The 23,201-nt window shown below is 41.7% G+C and overlaps 1 protein-coding gene across 1 annotated transcript; it reads left to right on the forward strand.

The window, feature by feature from the left end:
• Positions 1–3,185: 3,185 nt before the first annotated feature.
• On the forward strand, positions 3,186–22,812 carry LOC110538685 (adhesion G protein-coupled receptor E5). The gene is made up of 19 exons (XM_021625652.2): positions 3,186–3,611; positions 9,982–10,059; positions 11,803–11,985; positions 13,231–13,383; positions 13,535–13,756; positions 14,070–14,198; positions 14,375–14,418; positions 14,522–14,626; positions 15,325–15,478; positions 15,731–15,850; positions 16,009–16,199; positions 16,419–16,580; positions 17,064–17,258; positions 17,604–17,821; positions 17,968–18,034; positions 18,133–18,224; positions 18,398–18,566; positions 18,880–18,981; positions 22,244–22,812. Exons 1-19 carry the CDS (start codon positions 3,581–3,583, stop codon positions 22,283–22,285), a joined length of 2,457 nt encoding a protein of 818 aa, XP_021481327.2. The 5' UTR covers positions 3,186–3,580; the 3' UTR covers positions 22,286–22,812.
• The last annotated feature ends 389 nt before the right edge of the window (positions 22,813–23,201 follow it).

Genomic DNA, 23,201 nt, shown 5'->3' on the forward strand with positions numbered 1-23,201 from the left:
TAGGTTATCAAAATGTTTTTTCTAAATGTTTTTTGAACTTTCCAGCAAAAATAATACATTTAAAAATATATATATTATATAAATGTCCTAAAGCAAAAAATGCTGCTCCTCCCTGGGCACCAGAACGAATCTAGTCAAGGCCATGCCATGCCCCACCTGCTCAAATATCTCAAAACTGCATCTGTTTAATCTTCTCTGCATTAGTTCACAGTATCATTTGACAGTGTAACTTAGCCAGAGTTCACTCATCACTACCATAAGAATCCTTGGCGCCTACGGGCAGTACGTACAACAGACCCACACTAGGAATCTTGATGAATTCTTTGATCCATTGTTGGCACCACTAAAGTCTTGCCCAGGTCAGATTCTAGTCACACTAGGGTCACAGTACAGTAAAACTGCTGCTCCTCCCTGGGCACCAGAACGAATCTAGTCAAGGCCATGCCATGCCAGTTGTCTGTCACCACTAGGTCCACAGGTCACCAGAGCTCCATGCCTGTGCTATTGTTTAGGAGCGAGGAACACTGGCGTATTCCAGATGGCCGTTCCCACCCGTCACCCAAATGTCCTCACCCCAAGACCCAAATTAGACAGAGCTAGACTTGTATGAACAGACCCTATATACATTTATTGGGAGCTAAGAGTTATAAGATGGGAGGTAAGGACCCATTAGCATTAGTTAGTATCCAATAGCATTAGTTAGTATCCAATATTTCCTCCATCTTGTAGCAATATCAGTTATTTTTAAGTCTTGGTTCCATTAGTTTACTTTTTAAAGAGATTGGATAGTTGGATTGGCTCTCTTCAAGGTTTTGTAGATCATATAAATATAGTTCTCTCACAGAAATAGGATTCCCTCAACATTACTCTGATGTCCAAAAGATTCCGTAAAATATCTACATTGGTCAATCCAAAATTGCTTTTAATGCTGTCATGGAAATAAATGCATTTCCTGTTACCTAGTCATTTTGTTGATCTCTGCCCTTTAGGGTTCCATGACAACAACACAACCTAAACTGGCCTTCTCTCTCTCTCTCTCTCTCTCTCTGGAAGATGTCAGGATATCAGGATGTCGTCTGCCAATGAGAGGTTATCCCTGTTTTGTGCCCCTTTCTAATGCAGTTTCATCCGATTATGTAGTATTTGTGTATATTTTTTGCTTTAGGACATTTATATAATATATATATTTTTAAATTTATTATTTTTGCTGGAAAGTTCAAAGCTTCTAAAGTTTTGAATAGAAAAGGCCATTCAAGAAGGTCAAAAGCCTTTTTGGCATCACCAGCCATTATTGGTAAATCTATATCATTTGTTTTTGCGTAAATTGTAAATTGCTCTGGATAAGATGTAAAATAGTCCATCATGTTGCTTGATTGGTGGTTAGGCTGTGTCACACCCTGATCTGTGATTGTCTCCATCCCCTCCAGGTGTCGCTTCCCCGGTGTATTTATCCCTGTGTTTCCTGTCTCTCTGTGCCAGTTCGTTTTGTCAAGTCAACCAGCGTGTATTTCCCGTGCTCCTGCTTTTTCTATTCTCTCTTTTGCTAGTCCTTCCGGTTTTGACCCTTGCATGCCCTGACTCTGAACCCGCCTGCCTGACCATACTGCCTGCCCTGACCTCGAGCCTGCCTGCCACTCTGTACCTCCTGGACTCTGACCTTATTGTGATCTCTTTGCCTGTCCACGACCATTCTCTTGCCTGCCCCTTGGAAACTAATAAGTATCAGAGACTCAAATCATCTGCCTCCCGTGTCTGCATCTGGGTCACGCACTGTGTCCTTATAGGTAGGTCAAAATGAGGCTACATGAAAAGTGGAATACTGTTAAAATAACCGTGTGTTAGTGTGGGTTTTCAATGAATTTATGTCAATTACAAAGCTCGTCTGTATTTCCTCAACCGCATTTCCTGTCATCAAATGAAGTGTCTACAGTGGTGAAGCGTTCCACTAAGGTGTTGACAACACCATAACCAAAAAGAACACTGTGTCTCTATAACGTTGTCAGAAACGCCACGTTGCACTCAGCCCTCCTTCTCCCTCTTCTAAGACAAATCATAACTGTACTAGCAAGACTAGCAGAAGTACAGTTGATATACTGTTGAATGTGTGTTATAGAATGACAACGAATGTTTAAGAAATAGAATAGTGGCATTAATAGTTAAAATCCTAAAGAAATTGATTATGATTGTGACACAACAGCGATGATGATATTGTTCCTTTGAGTAAAATGTTGAATGTGCATTTTCTGTGTGGACCAAATAAACCACACGTTCTAATCCTGTGGTAATCCTGTGGTTTGTGTGGATGACTATTCTGTTTTCTGTTATTCAAAAGCTAAATTGTGCTGTCCTATACTTAAAAAAATAAAAAATACAAGTTTAAAATAAAACGTTTACTTTAAACCGAAATATTTGATTTACGCACAGTTCCCAGAAAGAAAATGACTTGTTTTTAATGTCCATTGTTAGTGGATTCTACTGGGAGCTTTGTATATTACACTACATTGTTACATTGTTATCAGTATGAACAGACGCCATCTGCTCAAAGACGAAAAGGAGAGAACCATATATTTGTCATCACCACCATTAATAGACAACCACAGCCTATGGGAGTGTGTCCAAGCAGTGTTCTGTATAACAATGAACAGTCTCACTACCCAGACTCCTTAATGTCTGATTCAATTTAGACCATACAGTCTGATAGAGTGGAGGAAGTGGAAAACAAGGTTGTAGATAGAAAGACATAGAGCACAGTATATATCCATAATATGACATTTGAAATGTCTCCATTCCTTTGGGGAGAGAAAAAGAGAGAGAGTGTTCACAAACACAAACACACCCCGCAGAGCCCCAGGACAGCAACACAATTAGACCCAACCAAATCATGAGACAACAAAAATATAATTACTTGACACATTGGAAAGAATTAACAAAAAAAACTGAGCAAACTAGAATGCTATTTGGCCCTAAACAGAGAGTACAAATGTTCCCCTTGCCAATAAAGCCCCTTAAATTGGAGAGAGAAAGAGAGAGAGGCCAGTTTAGGTTGTGTTGTTGTCGTGGAACCCTAAAGAGCAGAGATCAACAACAAAAAATCAATAGCAGCAGTTGCAAAACCCCCCTCCTCGTTCTCCAACCTCATTTCCCCCCCTCACTGTCTCAGGGGCGTGACTCAACACCAGCGGCTCAACTGAAGCTCTGCCCAGAAACCTCTTAGTATGTCAGTGAGCCAGACACAGCCCAGACCACCACAGCCAAACACACAGGGTGGAAGAGAAGGAGAGCGAGTCAGAGACAGAAAGTTCTAGGCAAGTGATGAGAGCACAGTGACTACTTGTCATTTTCTCACTCATCTGGTGATGTCAGCAGAGCTCAGTCTACTAGACAGAAGCTTGACTGAGTTGATGGACACGGGTGCCATTTTTCTTCAGTAAAACAACCCTGAGAAACTCCTGAGAAGAAGAGAAGACGGATCTTTATCACACTTTTGAATAGACCGTTCAGATAGGGGCAGAGTTTCAGCCCTGGTCTAATCTTGTGCGTTGTGATTCTCATAGAAGAGATAGTGAGATTCTTCTTCACCATGACAGGCAGACTGCATCTCCTGATTCTGGGTGAGTCCTTTTTGTAAACTGTTTACACAGAAGTCATGTTGCCATGGAGAAGGTTGTGTGTTTGGGAGAGAAAGCACTAAATCAGACAGTGTTTATGTTTGGTCGGGGATGGTTAGATGAAGAGTAAAGTAAAAGACTTGAAGAGGCAAATCATAACTTGAATTTTCACTTAGTCTCCCATTGATATCAAAGCATGACTAAGTGTTAATTTGACTTAAATTAGGATTTGCCTGAAATGCTAACGTGCAAATTCATTGGCAATTCATCATGATCAGGGTCCCGAAGGAGGTCACTACAGGGTTGAACACCTCTCAGCTTAGCCTGCTCCAAGATCTGTTCTTACTTTCTTTACAACCCCTATGGTCATGGTCACATGCCAAACACAAACAGATCTGGGACCAGGCTACTCTCAGATTGCATTAGACATCATCTGAAACTACATTTAGGAACAACTGGAAAATGTTATTAAGTAAAGCGGAATGTTGGAGTCAGCGGTGGAAAAAGTACCCAATTGTCATACTTAAGGAAAATTAAAAGGTACCTTTATAGAATATTACTCAAGTAAAAGTGAAAGTCACCTAATAAAATACTACTTGAGTAAAAGTCTAAAAGTATTTGGTTTTAAATGTACTTAAGTAGCAAAAGTAAATGTATATATCATTTCAGATTCCTTATATTATGCAAACCAGACGGCACAATTTTCTTGTTTTAAAAATGTATGGTTAGCCAGGGGCACACTCCAACACTCAGACATCATGTACAAACAAAGCATTTGTGCTTAGTGAGTCCGCCAGGCAGTAGGGATGACCAGGGATGTTCTCTTAATAAGGGTGTAAATTAGACCATTTTCCTGTCCTGTTAAGCATTCAAAATGCAATGAGTACTTTAGGGTGTGAAGGAAAATGTATGGAGTAAAAAGTACATTATTTTCTTTGGGAATGCAGTGAAGTAAAAGTAGTCAAAAATATACATAGTGAAGTACAGATACACCAAAATTCTACTTAAGTAGTACTTTAAAGTATTTTTACTTAACTACTTTACACCACGTGCCATTGTGTGTGCAACGGTTGGAATCCATTTAAAATCCTGTTAATAGCCTGTTGAAATTGTTGAGTTGTTCAGTTTATTGCAACTATTTTACATGTGGCTAATAGATCTGTCTTGCTTCCTTGTGGACTCCCTTTTACGGCATTAGCATTTATAGTTTTTACTGGTTCATTGAGTAAGACAGAGCAATAGGGACACAGCTCTTAATATCGAAACAATGACACTCATCAGAACTGAATGGAACCTCAAGGACAGACCATTGTCATAACACTGAATTACTTTTGGGAATCTGGGAACTAAAAGCCTGAAGGAGCACATTCAGAGGAATTAGCAGTAGACAGAGAGACCGCCAGAGAGAGACACTCTCCCTATTCTTCATCCTAGACTCTGTTCTGTGGCCTTTATTAACAGTGGTATCTATAATAGAGGCCATCTGATTAATCAGAATGTTCGATTAATTAGGGACGATTTCAAGTTTTCATAACAATCGGTACTCTGCATTTTTGGACACCGATCATGGCCGATTACATTGCACTCCACGAGGAGACTGCGTGGCAGGCTGACTAACGATGCGGTGCCTGTTAATTTATCATTGAATCATAGCCTACTTCGCCAAACGGGTGATTTAACAAGCGCATTCGTGAAAAAAGCACTGTCGTTGCACCAATGTGTACTTAACCATAAACATCAACTCCTTTCTTAAAATCAATACACAGGTATATATTTTTAAACCTGCATATTTAGTTAATATTACCTGATATCATGAATTTCTTTGAACTAGGGAAATTGTGTCACTTCTCTTGCGTTCTGTGCAACAGAGTCAGGGTATATGCAGCAGTTTGGGCCGCCTGGCTCGTTGCGAACTGTGTGAAGACCATTTCTTCCTAACAAAGACAGGCAACTTCGCCAAACGGGGGATGATTTAAAAAAGCGCATTTGCAAAAAAAGCACAATCGTTGCACGAATGTACCTAACCATAAACATCAATGCCTTTCTTAAAATCAATACACAGAAGTATATATTTTTAAACCTGCATATTTAGTTAAAAGAAATCCAAGTTAGCAGGCAATATTAAACTAGAAACATTGTGTCACTTCTCTTGCGTTCATTGTACATAGAGTCAGGGTATATGCAACAGTTTGGTCCGCATGGCTTGTTGAGAACTAATTGGCCAGGATTATTTGACATAAGGTTGTCATAATGTTGTCATCAGGTTGTGCAATGTAACAGGAATATTTAGACTTATGGATGCCACCCGTTAGATAAAATACTGAACGGTTCCGTATTTCACTGAAAGAATAAACATTTTGTTTTCGAAATGATATCATATTAAAATAAAAGTGTTCATTCAGGATTGTTGTAATTGCCATTATTACAAATAAGTAAAATTGGCCGATTAATCGGTATCGGCTTTTTTTGGTCCTAATCGGTCGACCTCTAATCTATACTCTGTGATCTCCCCTGAAGCACCCCACAGTCTGATAACACTCACACCCCTCACCCATATGGTCTTTGAAACTCACACATGTGCATGTACACACACAAACACAAAAACACACACATGTATGCACACACATACACTTTCTGAGAGAAAAAAAATATCCTTGTTGCCATGACATCACAGCAAGGTGCTAACATTCAGTGTGATTTCTCACTGCTGTGAAGAAGACAGGAAGTCTTTGATGACACGTTGCAAGGGGTGGCTAATTGAGGTGAGCTAACTATCCCTCTTTAGGTGCATTTGGTTAGTTAGTGTCTCAATGGCTGAAACCTTTTATGTCAAATTCTTTAGAATGTAGAAGTATCAAATCAAATAAAATACATTGGGCAGACCACACCATCCTCTGGAGAGCCCTGTCTTTGCGGACGGTGCAGTTGCCGTAATAGGCGGTGATACAGGCCGACAGGATGCGCTCAATGGTGCATCTGTAAAAGTTTGTGAGGGTCTTATGGGCCAAGTTGAATTTCTTCAGCCTCCTGAGGTTGAAGAGGCACTGTTGCGCCTTTGTCGCCACACTGTCTGTGTGGGTGGACCATTTCAGATTGTCAGTGATGTGTGCGCCAAGGACCTTGAAGCTTTTCACCTTCTTTACTGCGGTCCCGTCGATGTGGATGGGGGTGTGCTCCCTCTGCTGTCCACAATCTGCTCCTTTGTTTTGTTGAAGTTGATTGACAGGTTATTTTCCTGGCACCACTCCCCCAGGGCCCTCACCCCTTTCCCTGTAGGCTGTCTCGTCATTGTTGGTATCAGGCCTACCACTGTTTTGTCATCTACAAACAAACGTGACGGACGTGGCCACGCAGTCATGGGTGAACAGGGAGTACACAAGGGGGCTGATCACGCACCCTTGTAGTGCCCCTGTGTTGAGGATCAGTGCACTGGAGGTGTTATTGCCTAGCTTCACCACCTGGGGGCGGCCCATCAGGAAGTCCAGGACACAGTTGCACAGGGCGGGGTTCAGACCCAGGGCCCCGAGCTTAATGATGAGCTTGGACGGTACTATGGTGTTGAAGCTTGAGCTGTAGTCAATGAACAGTATTCATACATAGGTCATTGACCAGATGGGATAAGGCAGTGTGCATTGGGATGGTGATTGCATCATCCGTGGATCTATTGAGGCGGTATGCGAAATTCAGTGGGTCTAGGCTGTCAGGTAAGGTATGATCTTTAACTAGCCTCTCAAAGCACTTCATGATGTCAGAAGTGAGTGCAACGTGGCTATAGTCACTTAGTTCAGTTACCTCCGCTTTCTTGGGTACAGGAACAATTGTGGACATCTTGAAGCAAGTGGGGACAACAGACTGGGATAGGGAGAGGTTGAATATGTCCGTAAACACTCCAGCCAGCTGGTCTGTGCATGCTCTGAGGATGCGGCTAGGGATGCCGTCTGGGCCGGCAGCCTTGCGAGCGTTAGCATTCTTAAATGTCTTACTCACGTAGGCCACAGAGAACGAGAGCTTACAGTCCACGGCGCTGTGATTCCCTTGAAGCGGGCAAAGGTGTTTCGCTTGTCAGGTAGCAAGACGTCTTGTTTTCCCTTTAAAATCCGTGATTGTCTGGAGTCCCTGCCACATAGGTCTCGTGTCTGAGCTGTTCAATTGCGACTTCACTTTGTCTCTGTACTGACATTTTGCCTGTTTGAATGCCTTAACAGAGGGCATAACTGGACTGTTTGTACTCAACTATATTCCCAGTCACGTTGGCATGGTCAAATGTGGTGGTTTTGCAAGAATGGTGCCATCTATCCACAGTCGTAATAGTCACAGTGGGAACAACATCCCCTATGCACATCATAATGAACTCAGTCACCGTGTCAGTGTATACATCAGTGTTATTCACAGAAGCAACCCGGAACATATCTCTGTCCGCGTGATCAAAACAATCTTGAAGCATGGATTCCAATTGGTCACACCAGCATTTAATAGTCCTTACCATGGCTACTTCCTGTTTTAGTTTCTGCCTATAGGAAGGGAGGAGCAGGATGGAGGCGTGATCTGATTTGGGCGTGGGAGGGCCTTGTAGCCATCCCAGAAGGGAGAGTAGCAATGGTCGAGAGTTTTTTTAGCTCGCGTGATGCAGACGATGTGTTGATAAAACTTCAGTAGTGTTTTCCTCAGATTTACTTTATTAAAGTCCCCAGCTACAATAAATGCGTCCTCGGGATATGCGGTTTCCAGTCTGCACAAAGTCCAGTGTAGTTCCTTGAAAGCCGTCATGGTATCAGCTTGAGGGGGAATATACACGGTTGTGATGATGACCATAGAGAATTCTCTCTGGAGGTAATGCAGACTGCATTTGATTGTGAGGAATTCTAGGTCGGGTGAACAAAAGGACTTGAGTTCCTGTACATTACCACAATCATACCATGAGTAGTTAATCATACATCTCTGCCTTTCTTTTTCCCGGAGAGTTCTTTATTCCTGTCTTCGCGATGTACAGCTGGCTGTATGGAAGGGGACAGTATGGAAGGAGATCCTCGCCCTAAACTTGTCTACTTTATTGTCCAGGGACTGAACATTAGCGAGTACTATACTCGGGAGCAGTGGGTGGTATTAACGCCTCCACCAGCAGCATCTTGGAGCAGTCACTGGGATGAGTGGAATTGCCTTGGGGGGTAAAAACAAAGGATCAAAGTTACCGCCGCTCTAATATTCTAAAGTTATTTCTGGCTGTATGTAATAATGCAAAGGACGTTCTGAGCTAATAAGGTGAGAAATAACATACAAAGGAGCCATGAACAGGGCGACCATGTCTATCAGCGCCATCTTGAAAGCTATGCAAGGGGAAATAGATTATAAGCCTTGAGAGGCAACTAAGGGTAGAATAATGACAAGCAATGATGTCAACTGTCACACTCTGGCAAAACAGTTATCTGTGGAGGGAAAACACGGTAGATCCATTCTGCTACTCAGTTCAATGGTAGCAACTGGAAAGTTAGTGTCAGTCTGGTTGGCAGATGGAGTGGAAAAGGATAAATGGAGGGTTGTGAAGGGAGAGAACAAAGCTACTGTATCAGAGAACATTGTTTGACAGATGGTTCCTCAATGAAAAGTTACACTATTTAAAAAACGTTTTTTCTTAATATTTTTTACTAGTTAGAGTGAAACAGAGAGCACCATAAAAGTGGAACTTAAACAGTGGTTACACGTCATTTTAGAGGACTCTCTCTGTGACCACAACATTCCACACTACTGCTGCCTCTTCTCTCCACCCATTACCACAATGGACTGACTACCCATTTACTATCATACAGACTGAGGAGGTTTACAGTCATTATCACACAGTCCCATGCCAGGTGATGGCTTCCTGGTAAAAATGGGTCTGAACCTCCGGACAGCCGTGTGCAATTCAGGGGTTATTATGGGCATATCCTGTGAGCACAGTTGCCGTAGGAACAATCTGCTGAAATCCAGATAGGGGGTATACCTTTTTAAACAGAGAGAGATAAACCTTTTAAACCTTTACAAATTATTGCTGCAAGTGTCTGTGCCTGAACCCTCTCCAACTGATTCATGTTACAACCTTACAATCATAGTCAAAGGTTGGTTCTACACAAGTAGTTTTGTCATGTACTTGTCAATATTACACATGTTCAGGGCACTCCCCCAATACCATTAATGTTCTGTGCTATCCAGGATCCTTGGGACGTCCCTACCATATTGAATTTGAAATGTAAAAAGGTAAGGGTGAAGGTTAGGGTAAGGTGAGGGTTAAAGTTAAGGTTAGGCTTTAGGGTAGGGATGTTCCAAGTATCCAGGATAGCACTGACCATACGATAATGGGACAACTTATTGTAGAATCTGCTTGTTGCTTACTCTGCAGCTCTTCACCTTGCCCTGCTGATGGAACATGTATCAGGCTGTCCTAAAGGATTCTCTAAAAATGGGAAACATTGCATTGGTATGTACATGTCTGTCTTGTATTATATCTTCTATATAGAGTTGAAGTCGGAAGTTTACATACACTTACGTTGGAGTCATTAAAACTCGTTTTTCAACCACTCCATAAATTTCTTGTTAACAAACTATTGTTTTGGCAATCTACTTTGTGCATGACAAGTAATTTTTCCAACAATTGTTTACAGACAGATTATTTCACTTATAATTCACTGTATCACAATTCCAGTGGGTCAGAAGTTTACATACACTAAGTTGAATGTGCCTTTAAACAGCTTGGAAAATTCCAGAAAATTATGTCATGGCTTTAGAAGTTTATGATTTGAGTCAATTGAAGGTGTACCTGTGGATGTATTTCAAGGCCTACCTTCAAACTCAGTGCCTCTTTGCTTGACATCATGGGAAAATCAAAAGAAATCATCCAAGACCTCAGAAAAAAAACTTGTAGACCTCCACAAATCTGGTTCATCCTTGGGAGCAATTTCTAAACGCCTGAAGGTACCACGTTACTCTGTACAAACAATAGTACGCAAGAATAAACACCATGGGACCACGTAGCCGTCATACTTCTCATGAAGGAGACGCGTTCTGTCTCCTAGAGATGAACGTACTTCGGTGTGAAAAATGCAAATCAATCCCAGAACAACAGCAAATGACCTTGTGAAGAGGCTGGAGGAAACAGGTACAAAAGTATCTATATCCACAGTAAAAATGAGTCCTATATCGGCATACCCTGAAAGGCCGCTCAGCAAGGAAGAAGCCACTGCTCCAAAACCGCCATAAAAAAGCCAGACTGCCGTTTGCAACTGCACATGGGGACAAACATCGTACTTTTTGGAGAAATGTCCTCTGATCTGGTCTGATGAAACAAAAATAGAACTGTTTGGCCATAATGACCATCGTTATGTTTGGAGGAAAAAGGGGGAGGCTTGCAAGCCGAAGATCACCATCCCAACCGTGAAGCACGGGGGTGGCAGCATCATGCTGGTGGGGTGCTTTGCTGCAGGAGGGACAGGTGCACTTCACAAAATAGATGGCATCATGAGGTAGGAAAATGATGTGGATATAATGAAGCAACATCTCAAGACATCAGTCAGGAAGTTAAAACTTGGTTGTAAATGGGTCTTCCAAATGGACAATGACCCCAAGCATACTTCCAAAATTGTGGCAAAGTGGCTTAAGGACAACAAAGTCAAGGTATTGGAGTGGCCATCACAAATCCCTGATGTCAATCCCATAGACAATTTGTGGGCAGAATTGAAAAAGCGTGTGCGAGCAAGGAGGCCTACAAACCTGACTCAGTTACACCAGCTCTGTCAGGAGGAATGGGCCAAAATTCCCCCAACTTATTGTGGGAAGCTTGTGGAAGGCTACCCGAAACATTTGACCCAAGTTAAACAATTTTAAAGGCAACTCTACCAAATAGTAATTGAGTGTCTGTAAACTTCTGACCCACTGGGAATGTGATGTAAGAAATAAAAGCTGAAATAAATCATTCTCTACTATTATTCTGACATTTCACATTCTTAAAATAAAGTGGTGATCCTAACTGACCTAAGACAGGGAATTTTTTATTGGATTAAATGTCAGGAATTGTGAAAAACTGAGTTTAAATGTATTTTGCTAAGGTGTATTTAAACTTCCGACTTCTACTGTATATCTCTCTTATATTTTGAATGACCATTCCCATTCCCCAACCATTCTACCTCTCTTCACACTTTCTCAATGCCTCTGTCTTTGACCCCAGATGAGAATGAGTGTAATCCTCCTAGTGAGGACTATAACAATGACACTGAAACACCACATATCTGTGGTGAGAATGCAGCATGCATCAACACCAATGGAAGCTTCTACTGTCAATGTGGTCTTGGGTTCAGATCATCATCACAGCGGATTAACTTCACAGCTGACTCACCTGAAAAATGTATAGGTAAACAACTTTATTTTTTAGTTACCTTATAGCATTTACATACATTGCAGTCCTGGCCAGAGATCACAGCACTGCTGCAATTTTGGAATCCATACACTTATTTGCTATAGTGACTATACTGTACTGAACAAAATATAAACTCAACATGCAACAATTTAAAATATTTTACTGAGTTACAGTTTATATAAGGAAATCAATAAATATAAATAAATAAATTAGGTCATTATCTATGGATTTCACATGACAGGGAATACAGATATGCATGCATCTGTTGGTCACATATACCTTAACAAAAAGGTAGGGGTGTGGATCAGAAAACCAGTCAGTATCTGGTGTGACCACCATTTGCCTCATGCAGCACAACACATCTCTTTCGCATAGAGTTGATCAGGCTGTTGATTGTGGCCTGTGGAATGTTGCTGGATATTGACGGGAACTGGAACACACTGTTGTACATGTCGATCCAGAGCATTCCAAACATGCTCAACATGTCTGGTGAATATGCAGGCCATGAAAGAACTGGGACATTTTCAGCTTCAAGGAATTGTGTACAGATCCTTGCGACATTGGGCTGTGCATTATCATGCTGAAACATGAGGTGAGGGCGGCTGATGAATGGCACGTCAATGGGTCTCTGGATCTCGTCACAGTATCGCTGTGCATTAAAATTGTCATAGATGAAATGCAATTGTGTTCGTTGTCCGTAGCTTATGCCTCCCCATACAATAACTCCACCGCCACCTCTGTTCACAATGTTTACATCAGCAAACCACTCGCCCACACAACGCCACACATGTGGTCTGCGATCGCGAGGCCGGTTTGAAGTACTGCCAAATTCTCTAAAACAACATTGGAGGTGGCTTTTGGTAGAGAAATAAACAAATTCTCTGGCAACAGCTCTGGTGGACATTCCTGAAGTCAATTGCACGCTCCCCCAAAACTTGAGAAATCTGTGGCATTGTGTTGTGTGACAAAACTGCACATTTAGGAGTGGCCTTTTATTGTCCGCAGTACAAGGTGCACCTGTGTAATGATCATGCTGTATAATCGGCTTCTTGATATGCCATATTATCTAGGCAAAGGAGAAATGCTCACTAACAAGGATGTAAACAAATGTGTACACAACATTTCAGCTCATGAAACACGGGATCAACACTTTACATGTTGCGTTTATATTTTTGTTCAGTGTATATTCTACGTTTGCATTTGAGGTGTGACTGACTATTCCTTTCTCTGTGCCTCAAGACATCAACGAGTGTTTGGAGAATAAGGACACCTGTGGTCCCAATGCCAAGTGTAACAATACATTAGGGTCCTACTTCTGCATCTGCAATGAGGGGTTTGTCACCAGTACTGGAGTGGAAAGATTTATATTTGGCCAAGGAGTCACGTGTGAAGGTAAGATGCCAAAGAAAACTAGGGATTAACACTAAATATCAAAAGATGTGTACAGTACATCCAGAGAGCATATCAGGCATATACAGGATGTCATCCTGTATGAAATGGTGAGAGTTTCCTTTTCCTAATGGTCGTTTTTACCCACATGTAGATAGAAACGAGTGTGTGGACAACATCACAATTTGCGGGAAGCATACACAGTGCGTCAACACATCAGGCAACTACTCCTGTGTCTGCAATCCAGGGTTTGGCCTGAAGTCTGGCGAAGCTCAATTCACAGGGAATAGAGAATCATGTGAGGAAATAACAGATCAGAAAGCCACCACAGACCAGACAGCAACCACAGACAGTGAGGATGCTCAAGGTGCTAAAGGTATGGGAGGAATTGTATTATCACCCTGGATGGGTTTTCTAGAAATCCTGGTTGGAGGCCTCCAGATTTCCTGCTAATTCCAGGAATCTTCCAACTGGGATTTGGGGAAAAGCTGGGAATTTTAAGAAAATTAAAAATAAAAATATCTATACCCCTTGATGTATTTTGTTCAATTGCTCCTCTTCCTCATGAAGCACCAGATACTTTCTTCATGACCAGAATGTGTAATTGATATTATGTGAATTGATCGGTTTTAGGTAGGTCTGAACATCTTGTGAAAATGTCACCTGTGCTTTCTGTCATTCCTTTGTAGACTTGTGTAAAATAAATAAGTTTATCTGTGGAGAGAATGGAACGTGCCATAATGCCACCAACGGTGGCCATCGGTGTGCGTGCCATGCAGGATTCACCAACTACGGAGACCCGCAGGGGAGATGTACTGGTGAGAATCACATTTATAGATCATCATTCTCATTGAGATGGAGCTGTTTCAACATTCGAATTGCAATACTTCCACTGCATGATCAAGTTGTCATCACTTAATTTCATTGTCATCAATAGTTTCATCAATAGTTTCATTTAAGATGCCTTTTTCACTCATCTCTTCTCTTTCCACAGAGTTGAACTGTGACACGTTTGCGAGCGAGAAGCATCTTAAGATGGTAAGCCACATGAGTATACAGTGTAATGATTCACACCTACAGGTATCTGCAGAACAATATACAGACTAACTTTCTCCTCTCTCTACTCATCCCTCGTTCTCAGGTCATCCCAGGTCTGCAGGATGCTGTAGCCCTGATGAGGACCAGTTGTCTGGAGTTGAGTGAGAGTAATACAGCAGAACAAGTCGATGGAGAGGCCCTGCTAGAGGTACTACTGCTTATTTATATATTTATATATATACTTATATTTGAGGCTCATTATAACCCAGGCATCTATCATAGAGGTTGACATATGCAGGTTCAGACTCAGCCCACACACATTAAGGAAAGGATACATGCAGGGAAACAACGACTGATGGTACTTCTAGCTTATAATGGAAACTAGCCTCCTTTCGCTGTATGACTTCTAAACATAGCATTGTGGTTAGTGTATGCCAAATATATAGTCATGTACCCGGCACAGCCAGAAGAGGACTGGTCATAGCCTGGTTCCTCTCTAGGATTCTTCCTAGGTTTTGGCCTTTATAGGGTTTTTTTCCTAGCCACCGTGCTTCTACACCTGCATTGCTTGCTGTTTGGGGTTTTAGGCTGGGTTTCTGTACAGCACTTTGAGATATCAGCTGATGGACCGTATAAATACATTTGATTTGATGTACATTTCGGAATTGGCCCTGACCCTGCTGTACATAACATTCTTCTTCTTCTTTTCTTCTTCTCTTATTTCTTGTGTTTTATTTCATTGATTTATTTGATCAGTTCTACTATTTTGATATTGAATACTGCAATGTTGCGTAGGGCTTGCAAGTTAAGAATGTCACTGCTCTTGTGCATGTGACAAATAAAAGTTTCAGCCTCTCTGACTGTGTCTATGTACCCCTCCTCCCCCACCTCTCTCTGTCTCTGTAGACTCTGTTGTCTGCTATAGACAGGCTCCTGTCTGGCGGGCCTCTGAAAAATAACAAGGAAGTGAGTGTCTTGCTGGACCTGGTAGAGACTGCTCTGAGAATTATAGGACCTCTGCTGAAACACCCCGAGACCAGGAGGTTCAAAACTCACACCGGTAGGAGAACATCCTGAACTCAGCCATGAGTCCAGACAACATAAACTCAGCCATGATTGTTTTGGCTTTTGAAGCCACCTAACGGAAGACAAGTTGTTATAACTTCCTTCGTAGAATATGTTCATTTGTCACATTTCATTGCATAATTTCCTGCGCACAAGTCTGCCTTTCTAGCAGATAACCATTCTGAGAGTTGTAACATCTCACCTACTGTAGGCCTGTTTGTGAAGATGTGAATGTATTTGCTTCCAGAGGTGGAGCTGTTGGTGCAGAGAAATGCCTCCTCACCCCAGGGGCCCCTCACCTTGTCATCTACACACGCTCAGCTAGACAGCCACTGGGAGACTGCTGCTGGAGACACCTCCTACCCAGGTTACCATCTTCATCATCCTCATCTTCATGATCAGCTTCAACACTGCCATCATAATCCCACCACAATCATCAGAACCTATCTTTATAATGTAATGATATAATGTGAAATGAATGTACACAGTGTACAAACTCCTAGACTTAAACATTTGCTTTCTCAGGATTTGCAACGGTGTCCCTGCTCAGCTATAAGGGTCTGGAGACATCCACCAACCATTCCTTCTCAGGGCTGCAGGCACAGGAGGGCCACAGCTTTCAGATCAACTCCAAAGTGGTGACGGCCACCATGAGTAACAAGGACACATCCTTTCTCAAGGAGCCAGTCACATTCACCTTCTCCCATTTGAAGGAGGTGAGGAGCAAAAGCATTACCCCTCTATCCCATTATTATGGTCTATGTGAATGTGGCAGTATCAAATCTTCTTCATATGCTGCAATATATTTCAAGATCTATGCAGACATCTGAGTGAACCTGCTTTGCTTTTTCTGGGATGGTCACTGTGTGAAGTGTCCTGGAGTAACATAGTTTTTCTACCTCTCTTCTATGGTAATTATGAATGTTGTTTCCCAGTCAGATGAAGGGAACTACACCTGTGTGTACTGGGATGAGTTGGGAGAAGGGACCTGGTCTGATCGAGGCTGTTTCCTGGTGCAGTCCAATGCCACCCACACTGTGTGCTCCTGCTACCATCTCAGCAGTTTTGCTGTTCTCATGGCTCTCTATGAGTTCAAGGTGAGGGGGATTTCTCTCTTAGTCTAGCTGTACTTCTGTTGTAAGATAGAGCAGGAACAATGCCTTTTCAAATTGTTTCATTTCACTTTCTAAGTAATTGTGCAATAGGAGATCATTTGGCTTTTAAAAAGCTTGCATTCATTTGAGAACAGTGAATCCATGAAGATTTTTTTGTTTTAAATTAGTTCTGTGTCTTGCCTGGCTAGATAGGGCTCCATTATTATTTCTCCAGGGGTATGTTGTCTATAATAATAAGACACATGCATGAAAGTTGTGTCAGTCACTGTGACTCACAGGAGGTTGGTGACACATTAACTGGGGCTCGTGGTAATGGAGTGGAATAAGTGGAATGGTATCAAATACATCAAACATATGGTTTCCATTTACTCCATTCCAGCCATTATCATGAGCCATCCTCCCCTCAGCAGCCTCCACTGCTGTGATTATATGGTGACGTGTCTTCGCCTCTATTCCTCCCTCCAGGACACATTCCAGCTGCAGCTGATCACCTGGGTGGGCCTGTCCCTGTCCCTGCTGTGTCTCTTCATCTGCATCCTCACCTTCTCCCTGATCCGCTCCATCCGGAGCACCCGCAATACCATCCACCTCCACCTCTGCCTCAGCCTCTTCATCGCCAACCTGATCTTCCTCGTCGGCATCTCACGCACCGAGAGCCAGGTAAGCTTGCATCCAACCAATCACATACGCTCTGCCCTCGAGGCAGAATTGCCCTCGGGAACAAGATTGAATAAGGAAAACTCCACTGAGCTTTTCTAGGCGTGGGAGGTCAGAGGATGTGACAATGTGTGTAACATTTACATATGGCGTATGTACTCTGTCCATGTGGGTGGTGAGAACAATGTTTTAGTAGGAAGAAATGTTAATGTATGCAACGATTGTGTGTTCAGTTGTGGGTAACTTATTGTATTGTGAACCTTATCACTATCTACAGTATATGTCATTTTGTTTTCTCGATCACTCTCACCCCTTTATTTCCTTTCTCTTCATCCCTCTCTTCCTCAGGCTGGTTGTGCGGTGGTGGCTGGGCTGCTTCACTTCTTCTTCCTGTCGGCGTTCTGCTGGATGTGTCTGGAGGGAGTGCAGCTCTTCAGGATGGTGGTCCTGGTCTTCAACACCACCTTCAGGCCCCTCTACATGATGGCGGGGGGCTACGGCGTTCCTGCTGTCATCGTCGCCATCTCTGCCCTCGCCAACGCCAAAGGATACGGAACAGAGCGCCAGTGAGTGACCACTACATTGATCCCTGACAATGTCATCTCCTGACTGGATTCCCTATATATATTTGTCTGACTCTCTGTCCTTCTCTGTTTGGTTACTATAGAGATCAGGTATTCATGTGTCTTCATGTGTGCATTGTGTGTTTTAGCTGCTGGCTCAACCTTGAGGATGGATTCATCTGGAGCTTTTTTGGCCCTGTCTGTATCATCATCATGGTGCGTATCACAGATGAAAGGTGGAATAGTTTCATCACTCCTACTTACAATGTTTTGTGTCATGTTAGAGTTCTACTTATCACCCTCTCCCCTCCTAGGTGAATGTTTTTTTCTTCCTCATCACAGTGTGGAAGTTGGCCCAGAAGTTCTCCAGCCTGAACCCTGACCTTGACAAACTCCGCAAAATCAAGTGAGCCGGCAAAGAAATGGACAATTCTCACACAGGCTGAGTTATAGCCCATAACAAAGGACCACTGTTTTTCCTGGCCAGAACATGTGGGGGGAAAAACAGGCCTTACTGTAAAATGACATGTTGTGACCCAGGCTCTCGATCTAATTTTGTGTGTTTGTCGCCTCCTGCAGGGCATTCACCATAACTGCAGTGGCTCAGCTGTGTGTGCTGGGCACCATGTGGATCTTTGGCTGTTTCCAGTTTGAGGAAAGCACGCTGGCCATGTCGTACCTGTTCACCATCCTCAACAGTCTGCAGGGGGTCCTAGTGTTCCTCATGCACTGCCTGCTCTCTAAACAGGTACGTCACGACTCATACGTCACGACTCATAACAACTATGGTGGATAATTAAGATGATGCATAAAAGCTGTTTACCATTGAAATAAATGGTCAAGGTTCTGTCTATGTAAATGGCCGTTCCCTCTCTCTCATGAGCATGCTCTACCGCATGCTCAAACATGGTCACACTAGAGAAGGAACGCCTACTTACAGAGACAGGAACAATGGAGGAATGAACAGCTGGTTCTGGTCTACTTATTCCCTTCCTCCCACCCCTGCTCGACCAGCTTTCTCTACTGTCTTTGCTCATAGTGCTCTCTTTTGCTCCTTGTAGGTGAGAGAAGAGTATGGCAAGATCCTGGACAGCATCTGTGCACAACAGAAGACGAAGTACTCAGAGTTTTCCTCCAACCAGTCAAGCAACAGCAAATCACAGGTATTATCTCTTACTAATTGAGTAGCCAATATCTAAGAGAGCAGAAAGTCCTTTAATGTGATGTAAGTACATGTCCTCCAACACTGTTGAATTTGAGTGACAGCAAACACGAGGAAAAGTTCTGCTTAAAAGTTCTGCATAAAAGTTCTGCGAGGTAAAGTTCTGCGAGGTAAAGTTAAACCATATTTATATTGTTTGCAGGAAAGTCATTAAGTATATTCTGACGAACTGCCCATGGAAAAAGAATGGGATGGTCAAATCTATTTCTGTCATGTACTAAGAAATTCTAGATCTTGAGGTGTAATACGTTTTAATACATCCTCAAGGAAGATGGATTGCTTTGATTATACTACTTGATGATAAACACATAGCTCATACATTTATATGGACCGAATAATGACCATCCAAACTTCTTTGAAAATATTTATATTAATCTAATTAGATACAAATAACACTTACAGTTTTAAGTAAGTCAGTAGACTGTAAAGGAAATCATACTACGAACTATCACCCTCTGGTCCTCATAGAGATTATGAATATTATGGACACGTTGGAATTGACTGATATTTGCTCAGAAACCCGGATCTCGTAAGATAGACTTGGAGGAGGCTTAATCAAGCTAGTACTGCAGAAGCACTGAATAATCTATACACAACGTAAAAGGAGTTTGAGGAACTTATTCATGAGAAAATCGTGTTTAACTTATCTAAAAAAACAGAGCAAATTGGATGGAGAATGGCAAAAAAAAATGCACCAAATTTTTCCTAAACCTTCAATATAGAAACACAACCAAAAATAACCTAAGGAAAAAGTTACAAAGATGGATAAATTCTTCTCACCAAAAGGATAAACATATTTTAAACAAGCTCTTGTGAAGTCCCTCAAACCTCATTTAACAATGAGTTTTGTGATATCTTTCTCCCCAAAAAATCATGTTAAACTATTTCAGGCACCAAAAAAATATTGTGAAGGCCTAATTACACAGGACAATCTATGGTTGGCACTTGACTCTTTCAGATGGGAAAAACCTCTGACCTTGATGGCATTCCAATAGACATATATTCAACTTTTTATGAACTACTGAAAGATCCACTACTATTATGTTTTAATTAATCGTATATGAATTGCCACCTGTCGGACACAGAAAGAGTGAATGATCACTCTCTTACTGAAGCAGGAGCCAGGAAGGCAGTACAAAGCAGTATCTTTAAAAAAATGCAAAAAAATGTTTTGAATTAAAAATGTCCTACCAGACATTATTCATCACGATCAGACGGGATTCTTAAAAGGAATATATATTGGAGACAACATTACACAACTACTAGAAATAATTGAAAACTACGGGAATGCAGGGAAACCAGGTCTAATCTTTATAGCAGATTTTGAGAAAGCCCTTTCTCCTGTCTAGAATCTGTGTAAGTGCCTGGATATTTTTGGCCATCAAGGACAACGCTATGTCTGGTGCGAACCCAACACCTCTCATCACCTCGAGAACACCATCCTCACAGTGAAGCATGGTTGTGGCAGCATAATGCAGTCGGGATGTTTTTCCATCGGCAGAGACTGGGAAACTGGTCAGAATTGAAGGAATGATGGATAGCGCTAATTACAGGGAAATTCTTGAAGGAAACCTGTTTCAGTCTTCCAGAGATTTGAGACTGGGACGGAGGTTCACCTTCCAGCAGGACAATGACCCTAAGCATACTGCTAAAGCAACACTTGAGTGGTTTAAGGGGAAACATTTAAATGTCTTGGAATGGCCTAGTCAAAGCCCAAACCTCAATCCAATTGAGATTCTGTGGTATGACTTATAGATTGCCCTACACCAGCAGAACCCATCCAACTTGAAGGAGCTGCAGCAGTGTTGCCTTGAAGAATGGTCAAAAATCCCAGTGGCTAGATGTGCCAAGCTTATAGAGACCGATCCCAAGAGACTTGCAGCTGTAATTGCTGCAAAAGCGGGCTATTGACTTTTTTTGGGGGGGGGGGGGGGGGGGGGGGGGGGGGGGGGTCGGGTCTTATTTCTTGTTTGTTTCACAAATAAAATATTTTGCATCATCAAAGTGCTAGGTACGTTGTGTAAATCAAATGATACAAACCCCCAACAAATCAATTTTAATTACAAGGCAACAAACTAGGAAAAATGCCAGGGGGGGTGAATACTTTCACAAACCACTGTAAGTCATATCGCTGTTCAGATGGACCTACAAACTGTACTGTTAGGAGATCTGAAAAACCATGATAAATCGATATTGAAATATGATTACACTCTTCGGTAAATTTATCTTTAGGGTAATCTTGGTAGAAAGGGTACAAATAGAGAGGTTCAAGACCCATCACAGTAAAATAGAAGGTTGTATTGCAAAAGGAAATAGTCAAATGGTATTGTACTAGGAAAGATGGGTTAGTCTGTGGACAACGGAGGGTTGGAATTAAGATTAGAGTGTACTGTATATGTGAGCGAAGATAGCTGTGAGTAGCAGTAGAATAAGTATTGTTGGCCGTTAGTTTTCTCCAATCAGGGGAGGATTGATAGTGCTGAAAAAATATAATAATAATAATAGGGGGATTAGAAATTAGACAAATTTGCTTGATAGAACACAGAATCTGTAATATTATTAAGGCTGATCTGCAAGTTAAAGTTCTGCATAAAATATTACATTTACTGTATTATACAAAGGATATAAGCATATTATAATATTTAGATACAAGTCAAATGTGCAAACATCCAAACTTGAGTACTTCAATCTCCATTTCTCAGAGGGCACCCTCTTATCAGGTTAACGGCCAATTTGGAACATTAGTTTTACAGCGCATTGTAAAATTCTCACTTCTTTCCCCATCCAGAGACATCTTTAATGAATCAGTCCATTCATTTAATCATTACTGACCATGGTTTGGGACATCATGTCCAGGCCTGAGCAGAGGTGTGATCAGTCTAGTCATTTCCTTCAAGTGAGATTGCTCAAAGGCCATTTTAAAAACCTTTCAAAGCACAACAAAGGAGGAAAAGAACTGTCATTTTTCATCATTTCCATAAAATAGGCAGACGTGTGATTCTGGGCCAGAGCCGATAGTCCCTAAAGATAATGAGGTGGGTGAGGAAGGTGTTAAGTCACGCATTTTGTCTGGCAGGTGAAAGAGAGAGACAGCAGAACCACTTGTGCATTAATAATATGATGACTGTGATGACAGAGTCTGATCAAAAAGCAACTGATTGATGTTGTTTGATCTTTGCCCTCTCTCTGTCATTGTCCCCCAGACATCCAAGAGCGCACAGAACACAGGAGAGTCTCAGATCTAGGGGGCTGGACGCTGGTTGCTGGACATGACCCCATGATGCCTGACCTCGTGACCTCCTAGCAACACCTGGGAGTTTTATAAAACCATAATCACCCTGGTTTAATGACAGGCATAAGTTAATGCTTGCCTGGTCCGAGATCTGTTTGTGCTGTCTTGCCAAAAGAGCACAAAAGGACCAGGATAGATTGATGGGATGGTTGATGTCTGGTTTTTTTGTGACAACTTTATTTCGCTTTAAGCAGTATTGTGCACATTTTTTAAGATTCTGTAAATATTACTGTACTTTTTCATTGGGCTGGCCTGGATATTCTTTTAAGCTAACTACAAAGAGTAACGATAAAAAAGTTATTTATTGTTTTACACTGATTTTCCTATTCACAGTTTCATGTGTCTTTTTCCAACCTTGAAATTCTTTGGATTATATAATGCTGATGAGAAACCCCCCTCCTACTGTAGAAGAGTGGACTAGTCCTGCATGGTTTAACCAGGGACAACTGGATTATTACATTATGCATTATCCAGGTACTTTCTCTGATCTTAAAATACATAAACAGATGAAAGCAACAAAATATAAAAAAAATAGTCATAAACTATCATGGTTTTATTAAAACAATTATTGTTTAAAACATAACCATCAAAGGTCGAGTTGTGAGAGTCAGATTGAAATCATGTCAGATTGAAATGTATATTTTGTGTATATAGTTTTACAATTGTATCTCAATTTTAAAAGAGATCAACCAAAAAATGTACAAGAATCATGATCATGACTGTTATTGTTTCTAGTAAGGTGTGCATCCTGTCAAATAAGGACAAATGAAAATCATTGTAAATATTGTCTTAGTAAAGATCATTTATATGATTGTTTTTTTTACTGGGAAATGGCATGCTTTTACCACTGTACTGTAACTTCTCTGTTT

Source organism: Oncorhynchus mykiss, chromosome 12 (genome assembly GCF_013265735.2).
Source record: "Oncorhynchus mykiss isolate Arlee chromosome 12, USDA_OmykA_1.1, whole genome shotgun sequence".
Lineage (NCBI taxonomy): Eukaryota > Metazoa > Chordata > Actinopteri > Salmoniformes > Salmonidae > Oncorhynchus > Oncorhynchus mykiss.